General features: G+C 42.3%; 4 protein-coding genes across 10 annotated transcripts in view; 2 read left to right on the top strand and 2 right to left on the bottom strand.

Annotated features, from left to right (window-relative positions):
- The window catches only part of ME1 (malic enzyme 1), a 154,591-nt gene extending 154,008 nt beyond the window's left edge, over positions 1-583 (top strand). Inside the window, exon 14 of the mRNA XM_030267522.4 lies at positions 229-583. Within this exon, the coding sequence (XP_030123382.1) occupies positions 229-387 (159 nt within the window). The 3' untranslated portion in view covers positions 388-583. The remainder of the gene's footprint in view (positions 1-228) is intronic.
- Positions 584-803: 220 nt separating this feature from the next.
- RWDD2A (RWD domain containing 2A) lies at positions 804-6,741 on the bottom strand. Of its 2 annotated transcripts, none has more exons than XM_002187652.6 (3): positions 6,586-6,741; positions 5,580-5,798; positions 804-4,082 (listed from the first exon to the last, which is right to left on the bottom strand). In XM_002187652.6, the coding sequence occupies exons 2-3, from the start codon at positions 5,775-5,777 to the stop codon at positions 3,405-3,407; spliced, it is 876 nt and encodes a 291-aa protein (XP_002187688.4). In that variant the 5' UTR covers positions 5,778-5,798; positions 6,586-6,741; the 3' UTR covers positions 804-3,404. The 2 variants fall into 2 exon arrangements, with proteins under 2 accessions (XP_002187688.4, XP_030123383.4); XM_030267523.4 differs by having other exon boundaries at positions 6,368-6,687.
- A 135-nt stretch (positions 6,742-6,876) lies between these two features.
- On the top strand, positions 6,877-15,163 carry PGM3 (phosphoglucomutase 3). Of its 3 annotated transcripts, XM_012572857.5 has the most exons (13): positions 6,877-7,257; positions 7,532-7,737; positions 8,435-8,619; positions 8,926-8,993; positions 9,290-9,423; positions 9,579-9,774; positions 10,594-10,751; positions 11,163-11,246; positions 11,863-11,961; positions 12,250-12,366; positions 12,519-12,641; positions 13,424-13,597; positions 14,199-15,163. In XM_012572857.5, the coding sequence occupies exons 2-13, from the start codon at positions 7,534-7,536 to the stop codon at positions 14,283-14,285; spliced, it is 1,629 nt and encodes a 542-aa protein (XP_012428311.4). In that variant the 5' UTR covers positions 6,877-7,257; positions 7,532-7,533; the 3' UTR covers positions 14,286-15,163. The 3 variants fall into 3 exon arrangements, with proteins under 3 accessions (XP_012428311.4, XP_072782708.1, XP_072782707.1); XM_072926607.1 differs by lacking the exon at positions 6,877-7,257 and having other exon boundaries at positions 7,604-7,737; positions 8,439-8,619; XM_072926606.1 differs by lacking the exons at positions 6,877-7,257; positions 7,532-7,737 and adding an exon at positions 7,772-8,080.
- The window catches only part of DOP1A (DOP1 leucine zipper like protein A), a 60,781-nt gene continuing 49,529 nt past the window's right edge, over positions 13,750-25,001 (bottom strand). For 2 of the 4 annotated variants that reach the window (XM_030267514.4, XM_030267513.4), the window contains exons 33-39: positions 24,686-24,838; positions 23,275-23,411; positions 21,936-21,991; positions 20,891-21,055; positions 19,792-19,921; positions 17,852-17,911; positions 13,750-15,751 (exon numbers count right to left, since the gene is read on the bottom strand). In XM_030267514.4, the coding sequence (XP_030123374.2) occupies positions 15,446-15,751; positions 17,852-17,911; positions 19,792-19,921; positions 20,891-21,055; positions 21,936-21,991; positions 23,275-23,411; positions 24,686-24,838 (1,007 nt within the window). In that variant the 3' untranslated portion in view covers positions 13,750-15,445. The remainder of the gene's footprint in view (positions 15,752-17,851; positions 17,912-19,791; positions 19,922-20,890; positions 21,056-21,935; positions 21,992-23,274; positions 23,412-24,685; positions 24,839-25,001) is intronic. The other 2 variants (XM_030267519.4, XM_030267518.4) reach the window with 1 other exon arrangement.

The following is a 25,001-nucleotide window of genomic DNA, read 5'->3' as shown; positions in this document are numbered from 1 at the left end:
AATCCTGTTCAAAAGTAGCCCAAGTCAGACCCACTTAAACACAAACATCATCCTGCTGTAGTCTTATTCATGGGGTACTTACCTGGAGCCAGTGTGAACACGGGTGGCTGCAAGTACCAGAGAGGGTGAAGTCTCATCTTGATTTTGAACTAAGTCCTACTTCTACATCCTGTTAAGTGTACTCAGATAGTTTATCAGCACTAATTAGGATTTAATGCATCTTTCCAGATTGCAGAAGAAGCCTACAGGAATAACACTGCCTCAACCTATCCTCAGCCCAAGGACCTCGAAGCCTTCATCCGCTCTCAGGTGTACAGTACTGATTACAACAGCTTTGTGGCTGACTCCTACACCTGGCCTGAAGAGGCCATGAAAGTGAAACTGTAAATATTTAATGAAGAACGAACAAATCAGCTGCAGTTAAAAACATTAAAATATTAAAGTTGTTTCTGCCTAGAAAGCCTAAGAATAGCTAATTTTTTAAGATGCAGAAAACTTTTTCTAATTCATAGTAGTTGGTTAAAAACTCAGATCAAGACATCGTCAATTACAAATGAGAAAATAAAAATTAATCTGAGAGATATATTTGTGTTTGGTTATTTTGATTGTTATTTTAAGTGAGATATCCTGCACTACAGTGTGACAGATTTTTTTGAAAAAAGTGGTTATATCTTGAGTAAAGACTTTTGTCACAAACATCAGTGGAAACTTAAGCAGATAAATGGGCACTTAAAAATACATTTGATATTTTATCCATTACAGTCACAGTGTAATTTGCATAATTTGTGAACCTATTATTAAAAAAAAAAAAAAACAGACTTTAAACAACCATAAGGTTAGAATACTTTATTCCAGGGAAAATGCTTACTGGTCACTCTTGTGTGGAGTAATGAAATGATAATTTTCTAAAAGAACCAAACCTGCAGAACCTTTTGATAACATCTAATCAGAACATTTTAACATTGCTAACAACAACATTTAACAATAATAACGTTTAATATTAGCCAAGGTAATGTCCTGTATAAGATTAAGGATTTCATTCCCCCACCAAGATAACCACTGTTCTGATCCATTGCAAATGTTTGGCCTAATTTCTTGAACTCCATGTTCTTGACAAAAAGGGAGTATCAAAATGCCAGGAATGATCTTTGAGGAATTATTAGTTGTTAAACAATTACCACTCCAAGAAAAATGTAAGATATTTTCTGGATGGTTCTGGAAAAAAAGGTTACTTGAACATTTCTGTTTCTCTCTAATCTTTACTAGAGAGATTTTCTCTAGAAAACCAAATACTAACTTTATTTTGTGACAGAGCCCCTCAGCTCTGTCACAGCTGCAGATTACAGGTCCCAAATTCAGAAGGAGAGGCACTTTCTCCCTCACTGCCTAATGGGAACATGTCAACATTTTTGCCTCACTGTGCTTTTGGCAGAAGTTATGATCACACAACAGTACACCCACCACAACCTACCACAATGAAGGAAAAGACATTAATCATATTCTGAGCAATCAGAAACACTCTGCATTTCAGTGCCATCCTCTGCATTTCAATGTATTGCTATTGTGAGAATGGTATTAAAACACTTCCTTGTATTTAATTTGAAATAAAATAATACCTGTTATTTATGTTATCATCAGCTGAGTGTGCTGAAACACAGTCTTTAAACAGCTGTTGTTGAGTGCCAGGGTATTGGAGCTGTGCAGCTCAGCAGTGAGTCTGCTTTTACTGCTTGGTACCCCTTTTCACATGAAAGCACTCAGGCACAGAGTGGAAGGTGGTGGGCTGGTGGTCCTTCAAGGAGACTTTTCAGTAGTGTTCTTCAACTGCATGTTATATTTATACACATTATATTATACATATTGTATTTAAATATGATCATGCATTACAAACTGGAACACTCACCATCCACATCCACACTCAGCACGCTTCCCTGCAGGAAAATGCTGCCTAATGAACCATTAGCAGCATTGCCTCTTACAAGCTTCTGGAAAATTCTCTCCACACTAATTTGACATAGAAAGGATTCTTCAAATTATTTGTATTTTTATGTAATATTAAATATATATATATAGGGTTGTTTCTTTTTTCTCTATTTTACATGTATTTCCTTATGTAATGTAGGGGGGAAAACGAAACTTTGTCTCATCTGACCCATTTTCATTTCCAAGGTGTTTGGCCTAACAATGAAACATAAAATGCCATGAATTGAACAGATGAAAAATTGTTACTAACATAACCAGAGACACTTTGCCTCATGCCATCCTTAATTGAAGAGATATGGATTTGATGGATGAACCACTCACTGGGTAAGGATGGTTGGCTGCAAAGAGTTGCAGTCACTGGCTCGATGTCCAAGCGAGTGACATTCCTCAGGGGCTGGAATTCACATTGCTGTGGGTGACACGGGCAGTGGGACCAGCTCACCCCTAGCAGGTTTGCTGATGGCACCAAGCTGCGTGGAGCAGTCAGCGCACTGGAGGGAAGGGATGTTATTCAGAGGGACCTGGAGAGGTGGGTCTGTGCAGGCCTCATGGTGTTTAAGGCCGAGTGCAAGGTCCTGCCCGTGGGTCGGGGCGATCCCAAGCACAAACACAGACTGGGTGGAGAATGGATTGGGAGCTACCCTGAGGAGAGGGATTTGGTACTGGTAGACACAAAGCTCAACGTGAGCCAGTGATGTGCACTTGAAGCCAAGAAAGCCAAGTGTATCCTAGGCTGCATCAAAAGCAGCATGACCAGCAGGCTGAGGGAGGTGAGTCTCACCCTCTACTCCACCTTTGTGAGACCCCCAGCGAACCACTGCATCGAGCTCTCAGACACAAACATAGAGGGAACATGGACCTGTTGGAGCAAGTCCAGAGGAGGGCCACAAAAAATGGTAAGAGGGCTGGAGCATCTCTCCTATGACAGCTAGCTGAGAGAATTGGAATTTTTCAGCCTGGAGAAAAGAAGGCTTTAGCAAGACCTTATAGTACTTTCCAGTACCTAAAGGGAGCCTACAAGGCTGGAAAGAGACTTTTTTATAAGTGCATGTAGTGACAGCACAAGAGGGGGATGTTTTAAACTGCAAGAGAGTAGGCTTAGATGAGATGGGAAGAAATTCACATAGCACAGTACAGATGAACAGACAGAAGTGAATAATTCCTAACACACTCTGGAATGTTTATCACCTTGCAAGTGCTTTGAGGCATGGCTCACAGAGACAAATGCCAGTTTTAGATACTTAGAAAATCAGTGAAGACGTCTCAAAAATACATGGCAGTTCAGCACAAAAGCTGAGATTAACTACTTGAACCATTCATCTCAGATATTAAAGTTTCCCTTTTCACAGTAGCTGTAAGACAAAGTATTTCAATGTCACCTCTTGCTCTCCAGAATTAGTTTTCTTCATAAACAGTTTCTCTCAATTGTCTGAAAGTTTGCCTTCAACACCAAATAAAATCTGAAAAATGTGTCCACTTTGATGCTGTTTCAGGAATTCTAGAAACTGACCAAGATCCATGTGATAGTCATTCCTCAGGCCATAATCACCATGTGCCTGAAACTGCAGGTCTTCAAAACTGTGAAAGAGACGAAGATTATCAATGCTTCCCTCCGTTTCTATATTCTCCACATGCTTGCATGAAATATGCTTCCAGTTGGGATATCTAATAATATGCCAGAACTCTTCACAGTTTTCTTGGAGTCCCTCCACACAGATGATACCAGGTTTCCCAGTTAGGCAGAAGCCAGTCAGATTTAACTTCTTTGCACAGTCAAAAATCTTTTTCCTCAGTTCCTGCCTGTATATGTGATGGCTGTAGATCCACATGCGATGCAGCATTTCCTTAACCCTGACTTCTTTAGGAGCACTCTCGGAGGAGGCCTTACAGTTTTCCAAGAAAGGCAGGGTGCTGTCCTTCACCCACTGCACAGCCTCACATACACACAGATCTCCTGTCTCCAGAGAGCTGATGTGTGATGCCAGATGAGTATTAAGCTGCAACTGCTGCTGTCTGTGCAGAGTGTCTGATCTGGCAAAAAGCTGAGGAGCCACCTGCGGGTACATATGAGGAAGGAGAACCTGCAATTCCACCTTTACCTTAAAAACAGAAGACACACACAGAAAATTAATCCTGCAGCTACTGAAGACACGGTAGATTCTTCTTCCCTGACAGAGGCAGATAATAAGGAGATGTAATCAAGATTGCAGAATCCTACTGACTGGAACTATTTCCACTTCCTTTTTGCCCCAATAACGTGTTCTTTTGTCTGTTCCTTTTCTTGTGTTGCGTCATGCTGTCACTTTTACAATGCTTCCCATGTTATCCAGGCAGCTTGTGTGCTGTTCACAGAACTAATGCTATGGCCTGGGAGGAGGTACTCAGTTACCCTGGAGGGATACTTCTAGCTCAGTGTTGCTACAGCAATGAACTGTTGGAGTCAAGGGCTTTTGAGAATATCATCCCTTACCAAATGCACATGAGTAATGAACTCAGCCCAGCTGCTGGAAAAAAGGCAGGAGTTACATGGAATGGCATTGTGATTGTACCTACTGTATATAGAGACACTGGCAGGAGTGCTGGAGATACGTGATTTTGAAGGTTGCCCCCAACCCAAACCATTCTATGATTCTGTGTGTTACCTTTATTTTAAGCAAGTATTCACCATAAAAAGGAATCAGGATTATAGGGGATGAAAATATTTATGTACATTTCAGGTCAGGGAGATCACAAGATTATCTTATTTGATCTCTTATGAATATTGGGCTGTCCCTTGATTATTCCTACAGTGCCTTCAAATGGACCACCACAGTTCTTTGGCAGCTGAATCCCGCCTCTTGTCCAAGAGCAGGAAAGGATTTGTGTGCCCTCAGTGCTTCAAGCTCCTATAGACTATTAGGGGATACTCACTACAGTGTACAATCATATGATAGTCCTGTAGAGAGAAGTGAATCATGAAATGACTAATTATCTTTCCAAGTTCCTTGACGATCTGCTACAGAAAAAAAACCACTACTCCTACAGAAGCCCTCCCTAAGTGGCTCACAAAACTTCTCTCTGTAGGTTGGTGAAAAGATTCATTTTAGAAAGACAACTAAGCTTGTAACTAAAGTTTGAAAAAAAACCTCATGAGGCCATCTCATGGGTAATGTTCTAATGTTTGATTACCTTTGTTCCATGAAAAATGGCTTTTAGGCTGAATTTGTCTGTTCTCAGTCACTGCATTAGTATGCACTCAGACCTGTGTTCTCTCTGCAAGTATTTACATCATCTAGTTTAGTCCCTTTCTTCAATCAGTTAAACTGTTCTAACAACTGAGAGATTGGTTTCTCTGCTCATAGGCTGGTTTTGGTTTTGTGTTCTTGTGACTCCTTGTAATTGCATTCTGCCATTGGGGCTATTTCATTTTTTAATTATGATATTTCTAACACAGATGTTAGCAGCAGCTGAGATTTTCTGTTACTCTTGACTTTTCAAATAGCAAACAAAAATGTGGTGGCTTTTTTACCCTCTTTTTTCCGGGCAGCCTTTTCAAGTGTGTGCAGAAGGAGTAAAGACAGTATCACCCATGAACAAGTCTCCTTGGCGGCTCTCACCTTCGCCTCCCCTACATCGACAGCGATTCGATATTCCAGCTGAGGGGGCAGGGCTCCGTCAGCATTCTTCAGGTAGCGCTGGATGCTGGGCACGGCATCCGCATCCAGACTGAATTCTCCGCTTTTGGGAAACATCGAAAGGAGCATTTCCACTTCCAGCAGCTGGAGCTCCAGGCATTCTTTTACCGTGACAGCCATTGCACTGCCCTGCACGCCCGCCTGGAAGGAGAGGACTGGAGTCAAACCCCGCGGTTTAGCACACGGTGAGGCTCAGCCCCCAGGGAAGCGCCGCGGTTCTTTAAGGGCAGAACGGGTTAAACACGGCTGGACACGGCCTCAGCAGCCCGGCCCTCACAGCCCGCACCGGCTCAGGCACGGGGGAGAGCAGGGCATGGAGTCCTGCGGGAATGTGCGCGGGCAGAGATGCATTGTTTATGTTATTATTTATGTTATGTATCAGCAGATACACCCGGTATTGGTCGGGTGTCGTGGTCCAGCCCCAGCCGGCAGCCAAGCCCACACAGCCGCCTCCCCACCCGAAGGATCGGGAGAATCGCAGGGGTAAAAGGCAGAAAATACACGGGCTGAAGTAAAGACAGTTCCATAGGGAAAGCAGAAGCCATGCACACAAGCAAAGCAAGGAATGAATTCACTGCTTCCCATGGGCAGGCGGGTGTTCAACCATCCCCAGGAGAGCAGGGCCCCATCACACCCAGCAGTGACTTGGGAAGACAAATCCATCACTGCAAACGTCCTCCCCTTCCTCCTTCTTCCCCTACCTTATATACCGAGCATGATGTTCCATGGTCTGGAATGTCCCTTTGGTCACCTGGGGTCACCTGTCCGGGCTGTGTCTCCTCCCAAGCTCCCACAGGGCCCTCCCCAGCCTGGCAACGCAGAAATCAGAAAAGGCCTTGGCTCTGTGTAAGCCCCGCTCAGCAATAACAAAAACATCTCTATATTATCAACCCTGTGTTCAGAACAAATCCAAAACACAGCCCCGTACCAGCCGCTGTGAAGAAATTTGAAACTTAACGCCTCGCCAGCCAAAAGCAGCGCGTTGAGGGGCAGCTTTGTGACCGGAGCTGTCAGTGAAGCTCTGCGAGGCTGGCCCGGCCCGGCCCGGCCCGGCCCGCTCCCGTTCCCGTTCCCGAGGCCGCTCCAGGGCGGGCGGGGCGGCGCCTGCGCGGCCGCGCTCCGGGCGGGGGCGTGGCCCGAGTGCCACGCGGCGGACGTGGCCCCGCCCACCGCCAGCCATTGGTCGGTCCCGCCGGGAGTGGGCGGGGCCGCGCCGGCTCCGTGCGGGGCGCGCGGCGGCGGCTCCGGCGGGATCGCGCCCCGCCCATCCCATCCCATCCCACTTACCCCGTCCCACTTACCCCGTCCCACTTACCCCGTCCCATCCCACTTACACCGTCCCGTTCCAGCCGGGCCGTCCACGCGGCATCGCCGGGGGTCCCGAGGGAAGCAGCCGTGCAGGGGGCGCGTGTCCGGCTGCCCCGCCCGCCCGGCCTGGTGTCCGGGTGCCGCTGCGCACGGAGCCGCCGCCGGGGGCAACAGCCCGGGGACACCGCTGGAGGCTCCCCCGCAGGCGCTTGGGGAGGAGGACACGCTGGTTTTGGGTTCGGAAATCCGTGTGTGGAGCCGCGGCCGAGCGCTCTGGGCGGCTGATGTCACGGTGAGAAACGGGAAGCTCCACGGGAACTTGTTCGGATCCCTGGATCCAGCCGACCGGGAATCCTGGCTCTCCTCGCCTCGTCCGTGCGTGATCTGCTTATATCTGATCACGCTGTTTATCCGGTGCTCTCCAGGGAGTGTAGAGACTCCTTTCCTGGTGCTGGTCCCGCCAGGGGATTGATGGCAGCGCTTCAGGGCACGCAGCCTCCGGAACGTGAAACCGGTCACTGCGACTCGTCTCCTCTCACTCCCATCTGTGTTGCTTCCTTCCCCAGGGATGGATTTTGAAGCCCTTAGGAAGTACTCGGCCCTGCACCCCAAGCCCGCCGGGCTGACCCTGCAGTATGGCACCGCTGGGTTCCGCAGCAAGGCCGAGCAGCTGGATCACGTCGTGTTCCGCATGGGCCTCCTGGCAGGGCTCAGGTCCAAAGCCGTGACAGCGACCATTGGCATCATGGTTACAGCGTCTCACAACCCCGAAGTAAGGACTGACCTCTCCTTAAACATGCGACTGGTTCGGTGCAATGATGTGAAGTGTTTCGGTAGAAGGGTGGAAAGATGTGATCAGTTTGTTGGAATCAAAGCTCATCACAGCAGTGAGAGACCAGATCCTGAAGACATTTGAACCTGCTTAAAGCATTCAGCCTGCTCCCTGTAAATACGATCTCTGGTCTATCTGAAGTTATTTTTCCCCTGTACACAGAAGCGAGATCTTTTCTCATGTGGAAATGGTGTAACAGAAACATTTCATGTTGCAATGTAACTTTCTAATGTTGGGAAGCTAGGAGTAGCCTTGAGAAGAGAAGAACCTTTGAGTAAAAGCTGTAAGTTTTAAAAATAAACATGAAAATGCAGCAATTACAAATCAGGCATTTAGGCTTTTGCTGCTGTAGAGCACTGAAGGGTATTAGAATCTCCTCTTATGTAATTTTAATGTCTAATGAATTTCATACCAAAATTATAAGGGAGAAAGAGTTGGCTTCTCAATATGCTTGTTATAGTGCTTCTTTAGAGGCTTGTGGTGGTTTAAATAAACAGATAAGCTATTGCGTCCCAGAAGTTCTGCACTTTTAAAGAAGCAATGTTACTGAACCATGTGTTGTCTGTCTTCAAAGAGGTTTGATTAGTTCCCCACTTTTAGACTTACTATTTTTAGTTCTTTCTTTTTTTTTGCTAAGGAAGACAATGGTGTAAAGCTGGTTGATCCTCTTGGAGAAATGCTGCACCCTTCCTGGGAAGAGTATGCCACACAACTAGCAAATGCAGAGGAGCAAGAATTACAGAAGGTGATAACTGAGATCTGCCAAAAAGCAGCAGTGAACCTGCACAAAGATGCCTCAGTTTTTATTGGTAGAGACACCAGGTAATGACAGAAGGCTGTAGATATATCCTGCTCTTATGGAGGTACCGGTGCTGTCTTAGGGGAATTGTGTGGGTACTGTGTGTTGTCCACCTGTGTCCAGCACTTTACATGTGTTTGCAGTCCCTGGGGGTGTTGGCTTTCAGACTTTATTGGGAATTGCCTACAACAGAAAAAGGTTTGGATTTCTTCACAGTGAGTCTAAATGTTGTGGCAGGAAGCCTGTAGAATCTTCCACATGTGCTTCCTTCCCAAGTCCATAGATAAATGCCTTTGCCAGGGTTATCAGATATACTTGTTGTTTTCCAGGCCAAGCAGCGAGAAGCTGTCCCAGTCAGTTATAGATGGTATCCAGGTTCTAGGTGGTCAGTACCATGGTAGGTTACACTTTGCAATTATAATCTCATTTCAAGTATTTTTATGTAAATGTGACTCCTTCATGCAGCCCTAAGGCAACAACTCAGACACATTTCCATCTTTGCTTTTAATAGTTTTATTTCAGGGTGGTTGTATGGCTTTAATGCAAGGCAGGGCAGGGGAGGGTTATGTTTTCATAAGACAACTTGATAAATTCCATAGGTGTTTCCTGCATTTGTCTGTTTACTGTAAAACTTTTAAGCAACAATTAATTTACAATTCTATTCTGAATATTGTTCCTTTTATTTCACACTAGATTATGGTCTGGTGACAACACCACAGCTCCACTACATGGTCTGCTGTCAAAACACCCAAGGGCAGTATGGGAAAGCAACATTGGAAGGTTATTATGAAAAACTGTCCAAATCTTTTATGGAACTGATAAAACAGGTGAATAGTAGGTATTGTCTTCCTCATGCAAATGTGCAAAATTAATCTCATCTGTTTGTTAGCCTGTTTGGGCCTGAAGTTTCTAGTTCAGCATGCTCTAGGTATGGTTTCTCTAGGGTAACAGTTCATTTTTCCCCTTCTTCCCTTGCACTAAGTCTCACTGCTCTGGAGAGTATCAGAGGCACCTGAAGATTGACTGTGCCAATGGAATAGGAGCCCTGAAACTATCAGAAATGAAGCCCTACTTTCCACAAGAGGTGCTAATTCACATATATAATGATGGAACCAAGGAGAAACTCAATCACTTATGTGGTGCAGATTTTGTGAAAGTTCACCAGAAACCACCTGGAGGTAAGTAGTCAATAATTTTATGTTGCTTTACCTCCTCTGCAGGGTCTGGCAAGGGTCCACATCCTTGGGTAAGTGGAGCTCCCTGTTTCTTACTAAGTGACTGCATGAATGGTTCTCCTTGTGCAATGGAAAGAGGGAATAGCTTGGCCAGGTTTGGCACATCTTTGTGTTAATCTGAACTGCGTGGAGGAGCACAGCATCTCTCTGACTGGCTGAAATATGTTTGAGAGTCTCCTCTGAATGTTAAGCTGGCAGAGTCCAAAGATCAGTCAGGACTGGTTTAGTATTATTTATTTTACTCGCCTTTGTATTATGAAGAAACAGTTTTCCGGGTTCCTGCAGAAGGGCTGGGTTAATTAACAGCTCGGTGCCAGCAGGCTGACTCACTGACCTCACCAGTGAAGAAACTATTTCAGTCAATTTCCTGAGAATTGTATAAAAGAAAATCCCTGAACTGGGAGAGCAGGCTGGTTTGGATATGAGATTATTTGAGGCTAAACTGAGTTCTCCATTGGACAGCTGCCTTCCCACTGCAGCTGCTGGCCAAATCTGAACACCAAGATATGGTGTTGCTTCCCCTTCCCACGTTGGCTGTGTACTGGAGAAATGCAGTGCTGGGAGCAGCACTGTGGCAGGGCCTGCTGGGGATGGATGCTTGTGCCTCCTGCCTGGGTCCTGGCTTCAACTGCGCCCAAGTCATTTGTCTGCAGACATGTGCTCTGAAAAGAAAATGTATTTTCTTCATCACTCACTGAAATAAATTACCTGGTTTTGATTCTTTTCCTGTCTTTAACTTGCATTTGTAACTCTGTATACTAGGGCTGGACATGAAGCCCAATGAGAGATGCTGCTCATTTGATGGTGATGCAGATAGAATTGTTTATTATTATAAGGACACAGCTGGCCATTTTCACCTGATCGATGGAGATAAAATAGCAACTTTAATTAGTATCTTCCTAAAAGAACTTCTTGCCAAGGTAACTCTAACATGTGAAATGGATGCTGGCATTCTAATTTTTTAGGTATAAAATAGTCTAAGGAAGCTGTGTTGCTTGGTATGTGGTCTCTCTACATCTACCTAAAGTGAACCAGCTTTAAAAAGAGATCGGACCTGTACATCACTGCTGTGGCAAAAAAGGGGTTTAGAAAGTCTAAGCTTGAAGAGCTGTTTCAGCTAGACCCAAGAAAAATCAATATGGGATGTACAAATACTTGAACAGAATTCATGTTGTTTTAAACATACAGAAGTTCTCAGTGAGCTGGTGCCTCCCTCTAGTATCCAGGAGTTTTAACTGTACATTTAAAAGTTCTGATTATCTTTCCATTTATCCATTTTGTTTGGCTGTGTGCCTATTGGACAGTAAAACTTGGCTTATTGGTTTGCTCAGGTGAAACAGGATTTCAAGATGGCAGTGGTACAAACAGCATATGCCAATGGGAATTCGACACGCTACCTCCAGGAAACGCTGAAGGTATTCTCCATGGTTTTTCTAGCTACTTTACATTTTTTTTTATTTTAAATGTAAATGCTACTGTAATATGATTGCTAGGAAAATGAAAATCAAACAAAAAAAATACAGTAGTGACTAAATTCTTGGTGGCAAAGGAGATGCAAGAGAGCAGAGCTTAAAAAGTTATAGTCAGCTTTTATTAATTTAAAAAATGTTTAATGAAATCACTTGGTACCTAAACAAACTGAGGACTTTACAGCTTTACAACCAAGCGAGTCAGTAAAGCCTCCTTGATAGTTTGACAATGATTTTCTGCAGCAAGCTAAATGTTCAGGAATTGAGAGAAAGTATTCTTTCTGTTGGTATGTGAATCTAGTGTGTTCCCTGAAGCTATAAACTAAATTTGATACTTTCTAGTTTGGAGTTTATTTCTTTAATTAGCCTTTATTTACACAGGAATAAATGAAATCTTTTTAAATTGGGCCTGCAGAAATATTGGAGAATTTTAGCTCTGGGGCCTCAGTGGCCATGAAACATGGGTTAGTTTGGAACAGTCCTTCCAGGCTGGTGCTCATTCCAGCCTGCTGAGGAGAGTCTGTAACCTTGTTGTCATTCTCTGCACACCCTTGGGCTGCAGGTACCTGTGCACTGTGTCAAAACAGGAGTGAAACACTTGCACCACAAGGCCCAGGAATTTGATGTGGGTGTTTATTTTGAGGCAAATGGACATGGCACAGTAAGTATCAGCAGGTAATCCATATGAGCAGCCACTATGTCCAAAATTTTATTTAAATCACCTGCTTAGTTTTATAACCATTTTTTTTTCTCCTTGTTTGAAAATAAATTTGTTCACACCTTCTTTATCATAGCATTGCCACCAGCCCCTCTGTGCTTCATGGGGGAGTGGGAATTCGTGGTAACAATCATTAATGATAGCTATTTGGGCTTAGATGGTAAAAGCTTTGTCCTCACTACTGCATATATCCTAGTTTCATCTTGACAGCCTCTTATCTTTTTCTTCTAGGTACTGTTTAGTAAAGCTGCTGAAACTAAAATACGACAGCTGGTAAAAGAGGAGAAAGATAATGGAAAAAGAGAAGCAGCAAAGATGCTTGAAAACATGATTGACCTGATTAATCAGGTAAAAACTAAGAGTACTGAACCATGGTGCTGGCAGGGTTAACCTATTTGTGAGCTCCTGTCAGGCTGCTGCTGGGGATTGCTGGAAGTTTCCTGGTGAAGTCCTGCCTGCCTGTCTTCACTGCTGCAGTGTTTTCCCCTCCCTGTTGGCAGACTGTTGGCGATGCTGTCTCGGACATGCTGGTTATTGAAGCGATCCTGGCTCTGAAGGGTCTGACTGTGCAGCAGTGGGATGCCCTCTACGCCGACCTTCCCAATCGGCTGCTCAAGGTCCAGGTGAGTCCAGCCATGCTGGCTCAGGCCACAGCAGCCTCTGGGGGCCTGCTCACAGCATCTTTTGCCTGCACATATTTTGATAAGCTTTATTTTAAAGCTGAAACAGACCATGAAAGGGCAGAAATAGGCCAAAGAAGCTGGGGAAAAAACAGGCCAAAAACCTCTGGGGAAATTCTTGTCCCCAGAGGTAGGGAGAATTTCACTTTGACTAAAATAGAAATATGACTTAAAAAAGATGAAATAATAGCCAACTATATTAAAAGGAAAAACCAGACCAAAACTCTTCAAATTTTAACTTAAGAACAAATTCCAACTTTCAAATTAGAAAAATCTTGTTTTTTCTAAGGCCTCTGCCTGCTGGACAGCTGGATTTTTCTTGCTGTGACACTTTGTATAACTTGAATGTTCAAGCTCTTGCTTCTGTATCCTTTCCAACATTCAGACAAAGAGCTTGAGCAGAAGGTGCCATGTGGCAGCATTCTGTTAAACACAGTAATGAAGCTCTGGGCTCTATTTGAACTGGAGGAAACAATTTAAGTTTCTGAGAAAAACAGAAGCTGTAGCTTCATTTCAAGCTGACCAGGATGGCATGTTCAGAACTGACCCTTTTTTTAAACTGAGCACCTGACACCTCTCAAGATTTGGTTAATAGATGCTGCAGGGATCCTGGAGACCCCAAGTGTTTGAGTAGCCCTTGATTAGCTCCCAAACAGAGCTCCTCTCCAAGCAGCACAACATAGCCAACCCTGAATTTCTGCCTTACCCCATTTCTGATGCTGCAGGTCGCAGACAGGCGCGTTATTGACACAACAGATGCAGAAAGGCGAGCACTGACGCCCCCGGGCCTGCAGGAGAAAATTGATGCCCTTGTAAAGAAGTACAAACTGTCCCGGGCCTTTGTCCGTCCATCAGGAACAGAGGACGTCGTCAGAATCTATGCTGAAGCAGACACACAGGTCAGAGCTTGACTCATTTATGACTGGGCTTGTTCACCTTAAACAATCTTCTGCCTAGCAGGGGGTGATGAAGGAAGTCTGCTTCCATACTTGCCATTTAATCATGCTTAACAAATGCTAAATTTGGAAAAAAACACTGTGATCACAAAAAGTCACTTTGGATTTTCTTTTATTTAGAAAAGTAATGTTAATGTTCTCAATGTTTATCTTCAAAATGAAAATATAAATGTTTATAAAGGCAGATTTAACACCAGATGAGTTTGAAAAGACAACCAGCCTTCTGAGAGCTCAGGGTTAAGAAGAAAGTTACCAAAGCAGTCCTTAACAACACAATTTCATAAGAGGCAAAACAGGAAAAAAAACTCTGGCTGCTGTTAAGTTAGTCCAGATCTGAACTTCAAGGTGATAGCAAAAGCAGTGGTCTTGCTCTCCCCACTTCCCATGCTCCTACCTGCTTCTCACTGCCAGTATGATGGCAATGGCTGGTGGAGCAATATAGGGAATACATCATTCCCAGGAAAATGCTTGCCTTAATATCATGTATTTGCTCTATTTTTCTCATGCTGGCAGCAGCATAACTAACTTTTCCAACATTCCACAGGAGAATGCAGATGCACTCGCCCATGAAGTGAGCCTGGCTGTTTTCCACCTTGCTGGTGGAAAAGGAGCACCACCACAGCCTATATAATGAATGGCAGTTAAAGCACATAGTTCCCCTTCTCTTTTAATATCACTTTTTTTATCATGTTCTGCTGGGCACAGAGCCAACCCTTCCTGGGAGTAGCAAGGATTGATCAGAACTGAGCGGAATATCACTCTGCTTATTCTTAACCTACTTTAGCAACTTACCTCTTAATGAGATACTCTTGCTGTTGAATGTTCCCCTCCCCGTTTGTCTAACTTCTTGTATAGCCATGGCCATGTGCAGAAGGAATTCTGCCCCTCCCTGCCCTAGTTTAGCTCATTGTCACATTGTGCCTGAAATCCAAACCCACACCCTCAGAGCACTGGCCATGGCTGCAAGACTGAAGCTCTGCTGTGACTGTGCTCACAGCAGCTGCTGCAGGATCATCATCCCCACCTTATCCCCAGTAGCCCAATCGTCTCTGGGCAAACAGTGTAAGACAGAGGCTGTAACTAGTCTTCAGATTCAGTTCACCTCATTTTGAGGGGAAAACAATATAATGAAAAAGAATATTTGCAAATAATAATCTATTATTGCAATATTATCTTCATTTTATGACATGATTTAGAAAGTGATTTGCAGTAATAGTATTTATAATCACACTTGAGAGGGAAGGGACAGAGACAAGTTTGTCTTCTGTGGCCTTAATTGCTCCCCAGCACCATGAAGAGGCTGGGCCAACAGGATGCAATGTTTTAAACACACCAGTATCCTCCTTGGCATACTTTGGTTCAGGGTGTCTACCTCTGACAAACAGTTCATTGTAATCCTGTATTAACTCCTGCCATAATAGCATTTTACACGTTATTAAAAAAGCACAAGTTCCAATAGATCTTTAAAAAAAAGAGACAAAAATAAACTGGAAACAAATTGAAAAAAAATGTGCACCTTGTATTTTTTTTTCATTTTTTTTAAAGACAGAACTCAAGACAACAGAACATTTACTGTAAATAGTAGGCACCATAATCAATATGAGCTACCAATATTTAAACTTGATTCAGGCCACATCCAGAACTTCTCTTATTTACAAATATTTAACTTAAATACAACATTAAGTATTTCATTACATATAAAATAAGAAAAGAATACTATACAACTGGGAAAGATACAGTATTTCATTTAGATAGTTACAATAGATATAGGCTGAGTAGTACCACTGTGGTTCATGATTTTATGACGCCTTCCAGAAAATCCTTCTCAACCATTTCTTCTATCTTCTGTCTTGCTTTGCTGGAGAAGGTCTTGAGGTTCTCCATTTTTATGTCCTTACTCGGAAAACAGTTGGGGTAAAGAACAGGGCTCCCTGAGTGTCCAACACATCTGCTTGTGACTTTGCTGTTAAAAACTTGGCTGAGTACATTGAAGAAAGGCAAGAGCTGCTCAATGCTGCGAACAGTGTAGATGGTTAAAAGCAAGTGACCTGGTTCCCAGTTTAGTGTTTTCCCTGAGCCATCCTCCTCTGGGTTTTTCTGCAAATACAGAGACATGGGAAATAATACAGGACAAAACAGGAAAAGCACAGATGAAAACAAAAGACTAATGTATAATACTGTACTTTTCCAAAGTCCAAAAACATTTTTCCAAAGTTCCACGAAACACACCAATGCTGAAGTGGAGCTTCCAAAGCAGATCCTCTGTTCCCCCTCAACATGCCCTGCAGAGGCAGTGACTGAGAGCATAAAGGCAGCAGTCAGCTGATGCTAATGGAAGAGTCACACTGGGCATTTGAGTCCAACACCTCAGCCTAGGGCTGTCCCAAAGCAAGGCAGCCCCCACCATGCAGCCCTGTGGAGCTGCTCCCAGGCAGCATCCTGTGGGCAACACAAATGGCCCAAACTGGTGACAGCTGGAAGGGGTGAGCTGCTTCAGCTGCTTTCCAAAGCAGGCTCCTTTCTGGTGACACACACTTCCCCAGCTGATACTGCCATCAGTGATGATAAACCCCAGAGGAGGTTACAATAGATACAGAGCATTTTCACTTTGTAGCTTGAGTTCAGAGTTTTTGGGAAGGGCAAAAAGCAGTGCTATTTTTAGTACCACAAATAACGCACATGGACATTCTGAGAAATAGTTAAGTTCTTCTCAAAGGAAAATGGCTCAGTTACTCATTGTGTATTCTCAGAAGAACTCAGTTTTTATGTTACTTCTGTTTCATGGGGGGAATGTCAAAGGAAAGAATTTCAGGAACCCCACAAGCGAAGGCAGCAGTCACACACCAGATGCCCACCAGCAGCAGCACACTGCTGTAACCCTGGCTAGGGCTGCCTTAAATATCTGCATACTGAAGTACCTGAGCTCTAGTATCCAGGTTCTTATACAGCTCTTCCCTATTTCCTTTATCTCTGAGTCAAAAACCATACTCAAATCTAGACACTAAGGTACTATCACCGCTAGAAACACCTTACTTGTACTGTTAAAGCAGTACAGAGAGCTTCTATCATGAAGTAGAATTCCAGCAGTACTGGACTTTATTTTGCAAGGAAGGAGAGAAGAAGCACAAAAGGCATCACCAAGAAGAGCCACCTGTGGATCCACCCCTGTCCCACTGCCCTGGTAGCACCTGTGGCTGAGGCAGGGGGTCCACTTGGTAATGAAAGAAGAATGAAGGGGAAAGGACAGCAGTGGGAGCAGAACATAAGGTAAGGATCACTGATTGCACAGCCTTTGAGAAAATGTATTTGTTTAAGTATCATGTCTTGAAAAAAAATCTAAGTTTTGCCCTTTAAATGAAGCAACTGTCCTGCAATTGAGAAGCCTGCAAACCCCAATTAGATTTAAATTTTGTATGAATGTATCTGGTGGCTTGGCTCCCTGCCACAGGAGACCACTATTTGAGCTTTACAAGTCTTCTGAAATGAAAGGCTCACACCAAACCACAGCAAAGGGAAGGCTAAATTTCCAACACAAAGAGTTGTTGATGCCTCCTTTTCTAAATAAAGCTATTAATTTTTAGAGTTTCTCCTTATAAAACGTATCATTGTATTCACAGAGAAGTTTCTTCCATACTGTTTCTGTACAATGCTTAGCATTGCCCATGGTGACAGGATGTGCCCCCAGCACACAGCAAGTGTCAGTGTCACACAGCAGCCAACCAAATGGGGTGCATATGCAAATTCCAACTCTGAGCAATGAAATACAACTTGTCCAAGCCATTTCCTCATGGCAGTATTGGCTAAGCAAACACCACTAATTCCACAGATGCTTAAAATGACAGTTAATTTGATGGAAACCAACGAGGGATTGTGTGTTTCACACATGCAGTTTGACAAAAATTATTTTACAATTTAATTGTATAATGATTTGCAATCATAATTCTTCTTAGAACTAACATCAGCTTTTTGTAATCTATTTTGTACAGGAAACGTAACTTATAAACTTTTCATTTTTTTAAATTAAAGTTGTCTATAAAAATAAGGGTTATTGTACCTCAAAATTCTCTCAGCTTTGTTCTATAAAAATCTGATCTCTCTTAGTTTTTACTGAATGCTAAACAGTGCCCAGGGCCTTGAGGTGATGGTATTATTATGGCAAGCTTGTTTCACAACTCAAGCATCAAAGGCCACCCTCACCTGATGCTTGGCCATCTCCATTCCCTCCAAAACCACCGTCTTAAAGTCCTCCTGTTTGTCCTGTGGAAGGAAAGAGGAGAACTTTCAGACTGCATTTCATATATGAAAAGAATACTCTGCCGTGAAGGCCGTGTAGTTGCTTGGTTGGGTGCTGTGCATCAGCTAGAAAAATCACCCACCCCAACAAGTCTGTGGTCCAGAAATGGCAGACTCAAGCTAGAATGGCCAAGACACTACTAGAGAAAACCAGCACTGCCAGTTTGTGCCTCTGTTTATTTCCAGCACTGCCAAAGGACGTTTTTAAGCATGTTTCCCTCAGATAACACAGCTTGAGCAACACCATACTACATTAATCTAAACATGAGTCAGAATGCCCTGAAGAAAAATAAGGATCCACTCCATTTTTTGTAGTTATTTTCTAAGAAAATCCCACAGCTATATGTAATAGTATTCTCCTCTGCATACAGAGGAAATGTCCTGAAGGCAATATTCATTATCTCGTGTTTATCTCATCATCATACACCTACCTATGGTTCAGTGTGCAACTGCTGCCATGACTAAGAGGTTCCAGAAATTCCAAGAAGTTTTCTGCATTCTTGAAGCATACTGTGGGAGTCCTGACTTAAGGCATCTATCTCAGCATACAGTACTTACCAGCAGCATGTATATTTATGAATCACACATGATAAATAAGTTCATGCACAGAGATTACTTGGAGTGTGAAAACTTTCTAACAGATACTACATTGAACACCAGGGTTAGAGGCTGTGCCTGAAGAGCAGGCAGTTAAAACTCATTACTCCTTTATACATTCAAGAAGAGAAATTGAGTCTCATCTTCATGGTTCAAAAATGATAAAATGTAAAATGCAGGTATGCTTCAGACACTAGTTTTATCCCCCATAATTGTGAGCCTTGCTTCAATAGATGAGATCTGCCTGCAACTAAGTTATCCCTAAATTGAATGGAGCCACTTGTATCTCAGCAGCAGTTCCTTTCCTCACTGAAGACATTAGAGACTGTAAATGCAGTAGCTACAGCAAGCTGCCACTGTTACAGACCTGACAGAGAGAAACCTGAGAATAAAACTTCAAAATTTTCTGCCATATAGCTTTGCACTTCTTCCCTGCTTCCCTGGCTCACCGATCAACATTTCCCTGTCCAGGGGGGCTCTCCTCACAGCAGGAGCAGCAAACATCTGACAGTTCTTACTTTGTGGCAGCAGAAGGGATCTCCCTGGGACAGGGCTTGGCCAGATGAGGCCTCCAACCCCACAAACTGGGGTTTTAATACATCCCATGCACCAATATAATGACAACCCTCATTCTGTTCCCCTCTAACAACTGTGCAGCCAAGATTTCCCCAGAACTGTTTCTCCTGATCTCTGCCATTTTCTGTTCATTACAGTCCCAGGCTCTGCTCAGTCTCAAAACTCTTAGAGCTCTGTCACGTTTAAGAATGCAACAGTTTTTTAAATTTTTGATTTTGTTATTAACAAAACTGGTTTTCTACTTCAAAAACTAGGTAGTCAGACTAGTATCTACATATATGACTGGCTATCTGAAAGTGATTTTATGATAAAATATATCAGATAATGGAGCATATTTTACTTTTTATTTAAATAATACTTTTAATTTAGAAATCCAAAGTCAGTGATCATAATCATTTTGACCATAGGAGGTTATGAATTTTTCTGTGGTCTGATTTATTTTGGGCCTTTTTTGTTTGGTTTAGGCCTTGGTTTTTTTGTTTTTTTCTATAGTTAGATGTGTTTTCTGCCTGATGTTGACTTGAGATTCCTCCAGCTGGAATCTCCTACAACAGAAAAAATCCTTTCCATTCTTCAGTGTTAAAAAAATTAAAATATTCAAACCCAAACACTGCTGTATGTCACTGTACATTAAACCTTTCAGTAAAAAGCAAAAGAAAAAAGCAACATACCTTTGCTTTTTTTCGCAGCAGCTTTGCCAGACGCACCACATAGGGCTTGAATTCCCTCTGATGTGTTCCTTGTCTTCGTACTTCCAAGCCTGAATCATCTGATGCTTCTGGAATAAAAGCCCAACGATACCTGCCATGAGATAACACAAGCAGATGTTACCCATACTGAACATACAGGCTTTTCTGAGCAATCAAAAATGAGTGGATGAGGAAGTCTGGTGAAGTATCAGAGAAGGATAGAGGGGAAAAGAAACCCAAGTAAACCCTCGGAAGAAAAAATAAATTAAAAAAACGTCAACATTAGATTTAGAAATACTACAGGGCACAATCTGACACAGTGTACACAAATCCTTCCAGTCTCCAACCCACACGAATGTCTTTTAAACTGCAGGATAATTGGGGGTGACCAAATGTCTACAACTGTGCCAGGGCAGCAGCCCTCACAAGTCACCAGTGTGCAGTGTAAAGGAAAAGGCATGATACTTTCTTCTGTCCTTTGTGGCCTCTCATTTCCAGAATCTCCAGCAAATGCCAAATGTTTTGCCTTTTTTTTTGTTTGTTTTTGTTTTTTTGTTTTATGAAACAGGATTGTAGAGGCACTGAGGAAGCAGTTTGGACATGTGCCCACTACTGACCAATAAAAACCTATGGGATCCCCTCTCTATGAAGGTTTGTTGCCACATCTTCCAGACAGACTGTGCAAGAATAATTTAAGCAAGTCATGCTGAGATGACATGCAGTCCTCTGATCTCATGTATTACTCACTGAGATGGGTGGGTGTATTTTGAGCTCTTAGGCATTACTGCAACTAAGTACTTTAAAAATAAAATACTTGAATAAATCCTTACTACTAATGATCTCCCAAGTGTAGAAAATCTCTTGCCACAGGCTAAATCAAACCAGCTTGAACTAATTTGATATGCAGCATTGTTTGCCCTGAAGGTCACTCAGATATTGTGAGGGAATGAACTGTGGGCAGCCCTGGCTGAAGTCCAAAGACAGAAGGGAAACAGAAAAGCAAACACTTCTATACACTAGAATTTTACCAAGAGGCATGGAAAAACATCCAAAAACTTAAATGACAATGTTTTCTACTCACATCTGAAATTGAGGCAGGTTTTCAGATGGTAAAGCTAGAGCCAAGTCCAGAAATTTGCAAGCAGACAAATACAGGTTCAGCCACCTCTGGCTGTTGTAGGATGTGGAAAATCCATTGCCACCTGTATAAGTCGTCTCCAAACCAGCAACAGATGGGCCAGAAGTTCTAAAATATGTTATAGCAGGGAAGTGAGTCATAACAACCTTCTGCCACATTTAAAACGTTTTTTTTCTTACTTGCCTTTACAAACACACAACTCTTTATTTACCAGCATTATCCTGAATTCATAAATTGAATCCCAACACAAGTCTGTGCCATGAGTGCAGTTTTGTATGCATGCATATGTATATGTGATAAAATGTCAACGTATAATGAATGTACTGTATCTTATTCCCAGATATTCAAATTATGAGGAAGTTTGAAATTGTCAGTCATGATGATATTACTTTATTTGAGGGAAAAGCTCTCCAAAAAACAAAACAAACCAAAAAACTCAGGAAAAAAGTGAGCAAAATTTGGGCAAATAACTCTGGCTCATTTGAGAAATCTACCTCTGCTGCTAGAACTGACTGAAATTGGATCACACTGTATAGAAAATAGATGAGAAAAAAATGGATAATAAACCAAAAAAAATTATCTGCCTCACTTACCTAATATAAGAAGGAACTATGCTTTTATTCAATAAAAAAGTGCATCAGTCTTATTTAGAATAAGTGTATGACACAGAAAATGTGTAAGTCACGCCATACATAATTTAATTGCACCAGCAGTGCATTTTAGTCAGTCAGACATTGTAAGAACTCAAACACTTGTATCTTACAATTTTCCTTAGTGATTTATGATCAATCTGACAGCAGAACTTCTTTTGTTTTGTCCTGAACAGTCTGTCCCTGGTAGCACAGTCAGACTGAACTAGCCTCTACTTGTCCTTCTCAATTGAGCTCAACAGCTCTAAGACAAATTATTTTAAAGAATTACTCCACTCCCCATCAGCATACCAAGGGATTTTTATAAAATTAAACAAGGAATAAGTTCATACATTTACCTGGAAATGTCTTCATCAGCAGTGAGCTCCTGTTCCATCAGTAAAAACACTTGCACCTGAAGATCAAATGCTACATTTCAATACCATTTTTAATGGACTGTGACTTGGGAACGCCTGAATTATAAGCCTTAGACAAATAGTTTGGAACTTTATTTCCTTTCCTGTATGAGTGGACACCGGCACCTTAAAGCTCTTTCATCCCTTATATATAACCTGAATAACCTAAAGATCAGAAGGAACTGTCTCTTTTATGGCCAGGAAAGCTCTCAGAGGTTAATCCCCTCCACTACCTAGAAAGAGAGCAAGACGTAAACAAAATGAGAATAAAGGATTGTTTAATGGAGCAGGTCAGGCTCAGGTGTGAATTCCCAGAAGCACCACAATCCTGCTAACTGAAAGTAGTTCCAAGACTGTGGTAACTTGTGTAAAGGCCAGGGAACAGCACAGGAATCAGAAGACCACACTGAGTTGAATGGGTTTTCTAGTATTTATACTGTCGACAGGCTTAAAATTAAATACATCTATTGCTAAAACAACACACTTTAAAATATTTTCTATAGTTTTCCTCCTTCTATTGCTTGGATCTGTGGTTATTCAAGGCATTAGGCACCTGCAGATTGAAAAAATAATTAATCACAGCAATGATTCTGGTTTGCTCCCTCTGTTATTCAGTTCCTTGGGAACTCCTTGAATAGCAGGCTGAATGGATCACAGCATGCACCAACCACTCTCCTCCATTCCCACTGCCAAACCCAAAAGACTGTGTCAAGCAGCCAACACAGGAGATTCTGCAGGTAGAAACTCTGAAAACAGATATTTTTACTGTTTTGTTCTGAAGAGTAAAATGAGAAAGAAGAAATCTCAGCCAAGCCGTGTATAAATCTAGTCACAAAATTTAGCCACAATGTGACCTGAATGACCAACAACTGCCAATAAAACATAGATTCTGACTCCTATACATGGATTCTCATCCCCTGCTGGAAGAAGAATGACCAGGAAAGTAGAATTGCAAATGGAAAAAGAAGAGCAAGAGTGGGAATGGTGGAGAGGGTACATATACATAAGCAGAAAGTGAAGTAGGATTCAGTAGGGAAGAATGAGGGCAAATGCAAATTTAATTCAGGAGACAGCTGAAACAGTGTAAGCTAACAGATACTCAATTTCATCACAAAAAACAGACATCAGGACTATGAAAATAAGTCAGCTTTCAATTTGTGGCAATTGCACATTTATTTGTACAATCTTTAGAGGAGATTTTCTTAAAAATCTTGAAGAGGAATGAGGTTGTGTCTCATATTTGCACCAATCTTCTAAATAATGAATGACACCTGCAACTCACCAGTTCGGTGATCATGGTTGGCCAAAGTGAGGTAAGGTGCTGTGGAGACATTCTTAAAAGTAATACTCTGAAAAACAGGAACACTTGGGAATGAAGGGTGGGCACCTGTGGCAACCGAAGACTTTCTACCAGCCTTTCTGAAACAAAAAGCCAAGAAGGATCCCTCAGTTCAGAATAATTCCAATGAAAATTTTCTCCCTTCTGCCTTTTCTCTCAATGTTAACTTTAAGCATTTGCCATGTTACTGTTCCAGTACTTTACTGGTTTTATTCTGTCAACCTAAAGAAATAACCACTCCACCAAAGAAGAAACAAAGGTTCCTCTTTGGAGAAACCTCCAAAGAGTGCAGTTGCCTATTTTGGGTTAGTTCTCTATATAAATGTAATAGCCCATCTGGGAACTTTGCTCATGTTATGCAGAGTTTCACCCATTACAACAAGAGGAGTTAACAGATTCCAAACAATATGAAACCAGCCTGAGCAACTTGGATCTATTAGTGTTATTAAAACACTGCACCATCATAGTACTTGAGATATTACAAAGGGATGATAGTTTATTGAATTATGATTACCTCTAGGCATTCAATATATAGAGGCAGACACAAAGAAATTTTTCAGTCAAACCAACACACATGTATGTTGTAGTTCAGACCAGTAAAATCACCTGATTCCATGAACACAGGAATCTCAGCTACTGACTTGACTGGAAATAAAATAAAAAAAAAACCAAAAAACCAAAAAAACCCCTAACCAACAAACTAAATAATTTTACAAAATTAGATTCCAGAATAAATGAAACAAAAAAGTTAATTTTCAACTTGGTATATGATGGCAACTGATTTTCCATATAGAAGAAGATACCAAAGTGTCCCTTTGGTGCCATGAAAAAAATGATACATCTAAAAGCTGCTGCTATTAGCATCATCTTAAAAAGAAGATCCAAGCAGTTCCCATTTCCAGTCACTTAAGGTAAAGAGTCACTGTAAGAAATAAACTTCAATGATAAATATGACAGATAAACTGAATTGAGGAAAAAACACCCCAGCAAAAGAAGTCAAGAAATCAAAATGTCAAGGTCACTTTTCCTATTTATCCCTAATTGACAGGCTTTCGTACCTCAGATGTTCATGTCAACACATATTGTGCAGGTATCCAAGGATATTGATCAAGGGATAAGATGACACAGCAGTGAGATTATCTGGATAAAAGTGAACTGGCAGCCACAAAATCTGCATACCTCTTGTCATTTAAGATGAAAACATTTTAACCAAAAGCTGCAGAACCATTGTTTCAGCTATGGAAACAGTATCCCAGACTAATCTTGCAGGTTAAAAATGTAACTGGCTGTTACTCTGTCACACCAGAACTGCACAGCTAACAGGAAGTCCACTGAACGATACATATTTACTGACCTTGTATGTCTGGCAGGTATTTCTGGTACTGGTCTATCTCGCTGCTAAAAATGGCAAAGGCGAGTCTCTTGAGGAGCATGGCACGCTGCTCCAGCTCCGCATCTCTGTTAGCAAACAGATTGAGGGAGCTGCTCTGGGCCACAGCCACTCGTGCTGAAAGAGAACAGGCAAAAGGCAGCCAAGAGCTTAGGCATTTCCCTTCTGCTTCATTTCAAGGCACAAATAACTCTTTCTTTGCAATAATGGGGTTTGAAAGCAGATGTTAAGTTGCAAGAAAATCTGTAAGTGTGCACAATAGTGGCTGGGTTTAGGGGTT

The sequence above is a fragment of the Taeniopygia guttata genome, chromosome 3 (genome assembly GCF_048771995.1).
Source record: "Taeniopygia guttata chromosome 3, bTaeGut7.mat, whole genome shotgun sequence".
Classification (NCBI taxonomy): Eukaryota; Metazoa; Chordata; class Aves; order Passeriformes; family Estrildidae; genus Taeniopygia; species Taeniopygia guttata.
This window is presented reverse-complemented; position numbering and strand designations above follow the sequence as displayed.